The sequence below is a fragment of the Poecilia latipinna genome, unplaced genomic scaffold (genome assembly GCF_001443285.1).
Source record: "Poecilia latipinna isolate Pla-1442-1.1 unplaced genomic scaffold, P_latipinna-1.0 Scaffold776, whole genome shotgun sequence".
In the NCBI taxonomy this organism is placed as follows: domain Eukaryota; kingdom Metazoa; phylum Chordata; class Actinopteri; order Cyprinodontiformes; family Poeciliidae; genus Poecilia; species Poecilia latipinna.
In genome coordinates this window covers 288,778-298,103 of record NW_015113392.1, presented here as the reverse complement: position 1 = coordinate 298,103, position 9,326 = coordinate 288,778, and the positions used below count along the sequence as shown (strand labels likewise).

The 9,326-nt window shown below is 33.7% G+C and overlaps 1 protein-coding gene and 1 long non-coding RNA gene across 2 annotated transcripts in view; both read right to left on the bottom strand.

The window, feature by feature from the left end:
* The window catches only part of LOC106955904 (alpha-2,8-sialyltransferase 8F-like), a 12,871-nt gene extending 5,955 nt beyond the window's left edge, over nt 1-6,916 (bottom strand). The window contains exons 1-5 of the mRNA XM_015046349.1: nt 6,877-6,916; nt 6,671-6,745; nt 6,205-6,349; nt 5,375-5,487; nt 5,198-5,290 (exon numbers count right to left, since the gene is read on the bottom strand). Of these exons, the coding sequence (XP_014901835.1) occupies nt 5,198-5,290; nt 5,375-5,487; nt 6,205-6,349; nt 6,671-6,729 (410 nt within the window). The 5' untranslated portion in view covers nt 6,730-6,745; nt 6,877-6,916. The remainder of the gene's footprint in view (nt 1-5,197; nt 5,291-5,374; nt 5,488-6,204; nt 6,350-6,670; nt 6,746-6,876) is intronic.
* A 250-nt stretch (nt 6,917-7,166) lies between these two features.
* The window catches only part of LOC106955905 (uncharacterized), a 5,523-nt gene continuing 3,363 nt past the window's right edge, over nt 7,167-9,326 (bottom strand). The window contains exons 2-3 of the long non-coding RNA XR_001426675.1: nt 7,337-7,414; nt 7,167-7,238 (exon numbers count right to left, since the gene is read on the bottom strand). This is a non-coding gene — a long non-coding RNA (uncharacterized LOC106955905). The remainder of the gene's footprint in view (nt 7,239-7,336; nt 7,415-9,326) is intronic.

Below are 9,326 nucleotides of genomic sequence, written 5' to 3'. Positions count from 1 at the left end.
GATTGATTGATTGATTGATTGATTGATTGATTGATGCGGGCAACTTGTTGAAATGGGTTTCACCAGATAAATGGGACTGTATCAAAGGTTCTCATTTATCTTCATTTGTTTTGTTCTACAAATAAGAGGTTGTTCAGTATGTGCTGATATGCTGCCAGCACATACTGAACAACCTGCAAGGAAATTATTTATGGGATTTTAAGGTTGTGACAGTTTGTGGTGTTGACTTTATTACTTAAATTACTATATTCATTTGTTCCCTCATTCTTCACTTATGTGTAACAAACATCTGGTTTTGTAAATTTGTCTTGACTTCTTCTCTGCCTTTCACCTTTCTCTTTCACTTCATAGATTTTGTATTTTGATCTGTGAGTTGTTTTTCCTTCTGGATCTTGAATTACATGTTTTAATATTCTTTTGGAATAAAAATTACATTCAATTTCAATCCTGAGAGTTTCTCACATACCAAATTACCTCTGGTTGTTTCAATCTGTTCCTTCAAGCTTGCCTTTGAATCAAGGTGTGTCTACCTCTATTACTTCTTTATTTCAACATTGTCGTAGAAATTCTTTGTTTTTAATGGAATATATCATAAACATAAAGAAGGTTTCATTAGGATATCATTACCTGAATTCAAAATGATTATCTTCATTTTTCTTCCAAACTTGAGTGTAACTCTCCAACAATTGATTTATTTTCTCCCTGTGGAACATCAACACATGCAGATTGATCAGACTTGTGAATCCACTTGATAATGCAGACACAAGCACCAAAGAGCCGTAAAAGAGAAAGATGACCCTGCTCACTCTTACCCGCAGTCTTTACAAGAATCAGAGGAAGCAGCATCATCTTTGTTTTGAGGATTTTGTTGAAGTTCATTTCTGTCTCGGAAAAAAGTGGAAACCACTTAATGAATGACATTTTAATTTGCAAGACTCAATCTCTGATCATTTGTTGGTTGTTAGTTGTTTACTGAAGTACATCACTTATTTCTGGGAACATAATGGAAAGAAATGATAACATATTTTTCTAAAATGTTATGATAAGGAGATAGTAGTGGACATTAAGGGGAAAGATAATAGCTGTTTTAGCATAGTGATCTTAGAGGATTTATATCTGCACTCTGAGCTGTTAGCTGTGTGGCTAGCATATCTGCAGACCCCACACATCCTGGATACATCGCTTAGACTTCTACCGTCAGTAGATTTTGTATTTTTTTCAATAAAAATATATTTTATCTTAAATATTTCTGTTCTAAATGTCTTCATTGAGAGGAATGGAAAACCAAGGCGAGTGGCCAAGGCTGATTCTGATTCTGAAAACCTGGGAAAAGTCTTGACGTCCTGACTTGAAGTCCTGTCCTTTACATAAAAGCATGAACATAAATCTTGTCCAGTCTCTTTACATTAATCTGCCACAATTACAATTTACAATACTGGGTAAAGTTTTGTCATCAACACTGACTTTACTTTACTAGCATAAGAACCCCATAATAAAACTCTAATCCTCTTCTGGGCACTCCTTGTATAAAAGTCTTGTTGCACCACTGTAAACACTGAAAAGCTTGTCGGAGATTTGATCAATCCAGACTAAGGACAGAGAAAACGTTTTGAAACATTTTCTAAAAAGAAAAGAAAATATAAATCTATTAATGCAAATTTTCTTACCGTAACGTTTGATTCTCTTTTCTCCAGGACGCAGAGCAAAGCTCTGGTATGTGTTTTTTCTCCCTGCCACACAAAGTAAACATAATTTTGACCCTGACTGTAAAATGAACAAACAAAGATGTCATAAAACTAAATCCTTTAACACTTTGTTCCCACCTGCATTCTTTACATGAGTGGGTGTTATTAAGTTGAGGAACTTGTGGTCGAAGTTTTACACTGCAGTAACGCCAGCTGTAAATAAAAATGTAAAATAATAAAATTTAGAAAACATTAAAAAACAACAACATCACAATCTGTACAGTTTCATCACTGAAAATGTATTATTTTCAAATGCTGAGAACAATATGACAGCAGGTTTCACCTACCCGTTCTGGCTTCAACTTCTAACTTTTGTACTGAGTTGTGTTGGTTTCTGTTTCACTTATAATCCTCTATATGTCTCTCTAGAATAAATACCTAATAAGTTTGTGGTTTTAATACAAAAAGGAAAAAGTCCAGGGAGTGTTCACCCTTTGATTTTTCTATGAGGCAAAAGTGTGACACCTTTTAATTTTTTATATCTACAATAATTCATTGATTCCTTCTTTGCTAACATCAAAATGTGTTTGTTTTATTAACATATTAAACATGTAGTTTAATATGTAAAATATGTAGGAAAATGTTAACTTTGTTTTGGTCTACGTGGGGAAAAAAAAGAAACAACCTTTGCTGTTGGTGCCAGTAAGAGTAGAAGAAGCTTTGTAAGATGTTTTTATAAGTTAGTTTTTTATCTTTAGTTTTTACTGTGAAAGAGCTGCAGGTTGTAGCATTTCCATCCAGTTTTACTCTCTTTCATTGACAACAGAAAAAAAAAAGCTTAAGTCAAATAATAAGTGTCAAGTGCTTTTGCAGACCCTGCAGGAAAATTATGTTTTTGCTAACACTGATTTCATGCTTTTTTTAATTATTATTTTAGTTTAACAGAAAACATATATCTAAAAAAAATGAACAATTACTTCAATAAAACAACATCGTGCCGCTCTTCTCTAGTAAACTTTGGTCTCCATATCACCAAACAAACTCAAACACTTTTAAATCTTGTTTGCATCATTCGAGCAGAACTTACTTGTTGTCGAACGTATACCAGAGGAAAATGGTCGTCAGGCTCCCCAAAATGAGAAGATTCAAATATAGTAAGAGCTGTACCTTCATCTTTTCCTCCTCAGGCTCACCTCACTTATCAGGTTTTGCTGTTTTTCTGTTTACAACCTTCAGTCGTTATCCACTGTTGTTAATTTCTGCCATTTGAGCCCACCACATGCTCCAAGGATTGCTCTCTGAACCCACTTACGTCTCTCCCTCCTACATGTTAAACATTGCTTTTACCGCTTCAAGCAATAAAACTGTTGCCACTCCCAATAAACCATTTTTTGTAGCTGTTCTACCAGCTTTTTAAAAGCTTTTTCAAGAAAATAATTGATTTTATTTTGGTGTCTTTTCTGTATTTGTTGAGACTTTTTGCATTAATTCACTAAATTGGGTAATACGACATTCCATTTCATTTCTTGTAACTTAATTTGTGGTAACTGATAATAGCTATAAATTAATGATAGAAATAATAATAGAAATAAATTAATGTGGTTATCATTACAAACATTAGTTTGGTTTCCCTTTCAAAAACAGTTTGTAAGTCTCCAACATAAGATACTTATACCAAAACCTCCACTTTATCAAAAAACATCTTAATTAGTAATTATTAAGTCACAGAAGTTGATTTTTTTTCCTCCTGCTTTTTAAACTTTTTGTGACAATGTTCAATACTCTGTGCTTAACACTTTGCTCATTCATGTGGCTTTTTACAACCCAACTTCACTAGTCATCATGTTGCTTGTTCACCACGGCATGGTAAAAAGAAAAAAAATACATTTAGAAAATTAAAACAAGGTTTGAAAAAAGGAAGTATTTGTCAAAAATATGTATTTATACATTTGGCCTACTCCGAGCAGCAACAACTGCAATCAAGTATATTTACAATATGTTGTAATGGATTTTGTTTACTTTTTCACTTGTGTTGTCTAATATTTAAATTGGTTTAATGTTCTGAAACAATGAGATGTGACACTTTGTCACACCACTTACTGAAGTTATTAGAAATTAATTATAACGAATATGTTTTCAGCAACGTGATGGCTTTAGGTTCTCTATAAGCTCGGCAGATATTATTTTCTCCCCTCTCGGTGGCAGTGTAGCACTTTTCCCTATGCTGTGTTGAAACGTGAACTCCAGTCAATAATTTCCCTCGTAACAGTGGCCTTCAATCTGTTAAACTGGCCTTTGCATAAAAAAAAAGATGAACTCAGATTGTATCCTTTACCAGAAAAAATAGTTTTACTTACCAAGAGATATTTATTGAACAAAACACAGAATGAACAACCAGCTGTTTCAACAATAGTGAAGTCAAGTTTATTTGTATTGCACATTTCAGCAAAACTCAAAGTGCTTTACATTATAAAAACAAAAAACAGCAACTGATTATATTGAGAACAGCAAACATTACATGTCAAAAATCCTCAAAATCAAGAATAATCATTACCAAACATTCAATTAAGACTAGTATTAATTAATTTTCCAATTAGCATTAATCAAAGGTAATCTAAACTGGTGGGTTTTTAGCTTTGATTTAAAGGATCTCAAGTGTTTTCAGCTGATGGATGTTGTAAAAATAGAAAGAAAAAAAAAAGATGCACGCTTTGTCAGTTTTAGGTGTAAAACAAATAAATGATCTAGCTTTCCCACTTTCTAAAATTACTTAAAGCTAACCTCAAATGTACAAAATCACTCACCATTTCATAGAATCAAGTCTTTAAATAAATAAATACATTTAAGAAGAAACTAAAAAAAAATATTACACCCCAAAAAGCTTGGACAACTATGAAATATCTAAGCCCCTATAATTTGGAGATGCAGAACTTTATTTTTACCATGACTGAAATTTGCAGTCACGTACCTTCCACAGGTTTCTGTCTTGTTGCTTTTCCTGTTTTACCTGGTACACTTAAATCACTGTTTTTGCTGGTGTGTTAAGCTGTCACATTCAAGGACATGCACTGGTGCATACAATAAATTTTTTATAAGAGGCAACGTCTCTCATAATATGTTTATTTGCAGACTTTGATAGTTTGATAAACTTAAGTTCTGCTTTGAAGTGATCAGAACTTTAACCCTACTAATATATACTTGTTAATGATTTGTTATGTGAACAGACTTACAGTCAAGTCATTTATAAAGCTGTCAAATATCCTTCAATGTTGTTTGCTTTAAAGCATCATGAGAGTTGTCTTAATCCTCTGATCCACATTCCCGTAAATGTAGTTTCAGCACACCTTGATTGTGCAACTGCAACAGCTTAGCATTGCCATATTGGCATAGACTCTCCACAAACCTGCGTCGATGTCCTAAAAGTGAGCTATACCTGCAATTATAAAACAATGGTGAGTTGCAAAGTTTGAAAAATATAACCTTTTGTGATAAAGTTTAAATTGTTTGCTCACCTAAAAGTTAAAATGCTTGGGTTTGCAGTCACAATGTCTGTTTTCTTCCCAACATGTTCCTCATATCCGTTTAGCAAAGGAGCCAGGTTACACCTGATGAAGTGACATAACCAGTTTGGTTTGATTTGGTTGTATTTTATTCTCAAAGATATGTTCTACACCTGACGATGTTCTTACCTGATCACAAATTCAGCTGAGTCAATCTCATTTCCACACTTGCTGTTTGCCAGGATTCCTCCATTCCCAACAACAGCACATGAATGCAAAGTTTTATTCAAGATCTGATGCGTCTGCGGGAAATTCATGAGCACTTTACTTTGAGTTCATCCTAGAGCATTCACCTTTGCTTTTGGGGTATTGGTTGGGTTGTCCATAACAAACACTCGAAGTTTAGGTTTTTGTTATTGTATCGCCAGACCTACAGTTAATCCTAAATTCAATCCTAAATTTTCGTCAGCAGCAACTCTACTGCGCATGTCGCCTTCGGAACACAGGCAAAAATACATTATTCTAACTACAATATGGCTAATAAAACCGTTGTTTTTTAAATAAATAAAAAAACCCTACATTTTAAGAAAACCCTTCTCCACTGCTTATTGTTCGCCATATGTTAGCTGATGATCTTACCGTGAATAAATTGCTTTAATATTGATAGTAATACCCGACGTTTGGGCCATTTTCTCTCGTCATTTATCGGCTCACCTGCATTAAATGGTCAAGACGCATCTCATTCTCTAATGTCAATTTGGTAGAATAACTTATTTTATCACGCTGTGTTAAACAGTCGTAGTCCACTGACATGCTAGCTAATGTTAAAACAGCAAACTAAATGCGGGTAACCATGGAAACCAGTGAGCGGCTCTTTCTACAGTCAAGCTGCGCGCGCATCCGTTGTGTTTACAAACAAAACAATCCCTAGATATATATATATATATATATATATATATATATATATATATATATATATATATATATATATATATATATATATATCAAGCACAACTTACTTTGGTAAATGTGGCAAAAGTTTCTGAGTCCACCTTGACAGAACGCCAATTGTTCCCATCAAAGTCAATCTTCGATCCCAGTGGAGTATTTTTCTGGGTTATGATGGCGTTCTCCAAACCATTGCACTTGAGGCTAAGCTCAGTCCTGGGAAACAAGATTATTTATTAGCATCCTCAGTTAGCATAAAAAATTTGCATTGTTTTAAAAGGGTTAATTAACTGCTCCTTTTTTTTCCCTCTTTTTTTTTTGCTTTAAACCAAAACAAACAAAAACAGGTTAGCATTCAAGTCTAGAAGTAAATGCAATTGTAGTACAAGTGTGACATAGTGATATATGTCAACTAGGGAATTTATGATATACTGAGGATGGCACAGATTTAGTAGAATCATTTGTTGTTCCTCTAAAACTGAATTGCCTGCCTTCAAAGCCAAACCAATGATAAGAGGCTTTTAATCATAAATTTACCTGATTTCTAGGAGCTTTTCTTCGTCTTTAACCCAGGGTTGTGAGTAATTCTGTAGCATTTCTTTTATTTTCTCCCTGTGAACATTAACACATGCAGATGCTCAGTAATGTCTGGAATCGTGTCTAATATGACTTGATTTGTTGGGGCAAAAACAAAGATGAAGATGACAAATTAAAGAGACAAAAATGGAGCAGCTTGAACTTACCTGAAGTCTTGACAAGACTGAGAACAGTTTTGCTGACGTTTCTTCTTGCTGTGATACCAAAAAGAAGAGACATTTTAAAGAACTGTAAAATTAACATGGTAAATTACTTTACACAGCTTAAGTGTAGTCAGATGTGGTCAGATGTCCGAAGCTGAATTTTTAAGTAGTGTTGCATTTTTAGTTCTCAAAGTACTCAAAGCTCTAGAGCAATAAGCAATGGGTAACTGCTTTACAGTAATAAAATAATAATAAAAAAAAAACTCTTAAGATCCTTGAACAGACATACTTACTTGATTTTTTTATTTTCATTTTTCCAGACTTGAGAGTCTTGAGAGCAAATTTCTATTCCTTTGCTTTTCTCCCTGAGACACAAAGTACGAGATACAATGTACAATATATTGTCAAGTTGACGTCTGATAGCATGGAACAGAAAACGGAAACAAAAACCGATTTTTCTCACTTGATTTCCTTAGAGGGACCAGTGATTTTGTTCTTTACATGGTGCTGCTGAGGTTGTGTGTTGAGAAGATTCCAGTCACTGGTAAAGAGAAAAAAACCTTCAGAAAATCTTTGCATTACATAGCTTTCTTTTACTACGTTACATCCATTTATATACAACAGCTACTAATTTTAGTAGTTAAAGTTATTGGTGCTCATCTATAGTGTTTTTTTTAATCATTATGAGGATTTCTTATGCCTTTACATAACAGTATGTCTTCGTTTCTCAGATAAGATCTACACCTAAAATAGTTGAAGCTCATTCAACATGGGTTTGCATGCCTTGACTTTAAAGACAACATTCCTGCTGAATGTATTCTACATGATAGCGATCAGTATGTCCTCATAACATTCTTCTCCTACTATTTACTATTTACATTTAAAGTACAGTAACTTGTGCAACAGATCAGTGCAGTTTCACTATCATTTCCTCAGCTTGTTTCCCAATGTATACATAGGCAACATTGTTTGTTTTATGGTATGTTAATCTTCTGTCATGAAAATACGCTGACAAGGAAGGCATGCTTCACTGTCTTTTGTTTTTCCTTTTGCCATCCAAAAGCTTTACAAATCCACAAAGCCTTAAAAGTCTCAAGGAGTATTTGCAAGCTGAATTGACCGCTGACTGATGGGAATGCATGACGAAATAATCTGAACTTACCTGTGAAAATTTTTTACCAACTCTACAGAATTCAACCTGCATGTAAACTCGAAAATCGAAAAATAACATTTGCTATTAATAATCAATAAAGCAACTGGTAGAATAGATTGGCTCCATGATGTTTGTTGGTGAAGCTACATTTCACACATAAAATGACTAAATATGCAAACCTTACCTCAAATGCAGGTGTGCTAAAAAACAATAATGTAAAGTCTTTAATGGCTGACAAATAAATACACCTTCATTATTTCTAGAACCAATCATTGGAGGATTTCAAAAATATTGAAAAAGACAAATATTTTATTCAAAAGCTTTATTCAAATTCAGTGCAATGCTCACATTGGTTTTTAGTCTCTTCTTTTCAGTCTGTCTGTGTAGTCCGTAGTTCAGTTAACGCATTTTGTGTTTACTGCCTCTGAATCTGCTAGTTAGAACTTTTTTGTTTTTATCGGTTTCAATAATTAATTTCTCATAAGAACATAGAATCATAACTTGTCGTTTTGGTCGATCTGAATGTGAGGTTTCAAAGCTTTCAGGTCCCACATCTTCTGCAAACAGTACATCCCATTTTCTTCCCTAAACATGAAAAACAGCACAAGCAGCTTTTGGGAACAACCATGAAGTATCTTTCAGCTTCTGGTCTTTTGATATTCACCTATTTAATGTAATGTATAATTAGTAAAATTCCATAAAAACCCTAAAATATATTTGGCAGCAACTTTTACACTAGAAATAAATGGGTTTATCTCTACTTTATTTTACAGGAAGCACTGAATATATTTTGGGAGATATTGTTACAAATGTATATTGCTAGAAATTGCTGTGTTTCAAAGATGACTGAAAATTGTGCTTCTCCAAAACAAAAACAATTGAATGCTTTTTTTAAATGCCTGGGAATTTATTTTAATGTTTGCTTTTATTTTTCCCTTTGTGGATAAAACAAGCATATAAAAACATCTGAAAAACTGTCATCTGTGCCTCGTATCCCAACAGCAAAGTTTTAAAGTAAAACCAATTTTTACACCCAACTACAGTCAAAAACACAAAAGCATGTTTGCATTAATTAGAAAAAAAGAGAAACTTACTTGATGACAGCATAGTGGAAAAAAGTGGTGAGAAGGCTGCCCAAAAGAAGGGCAGGTAAATACTGTAGGAGTTGTCCTCTCATAATTTCACTTCCTGCGAATAACGAGTAGCACCTCTCTGACTTTCTGTTTGCTTTGTCATCGTTACCCCTTGATTACTGGGATTATAAAGATCTCTCTTTATGACTTTGTAAAATGAAATCCTT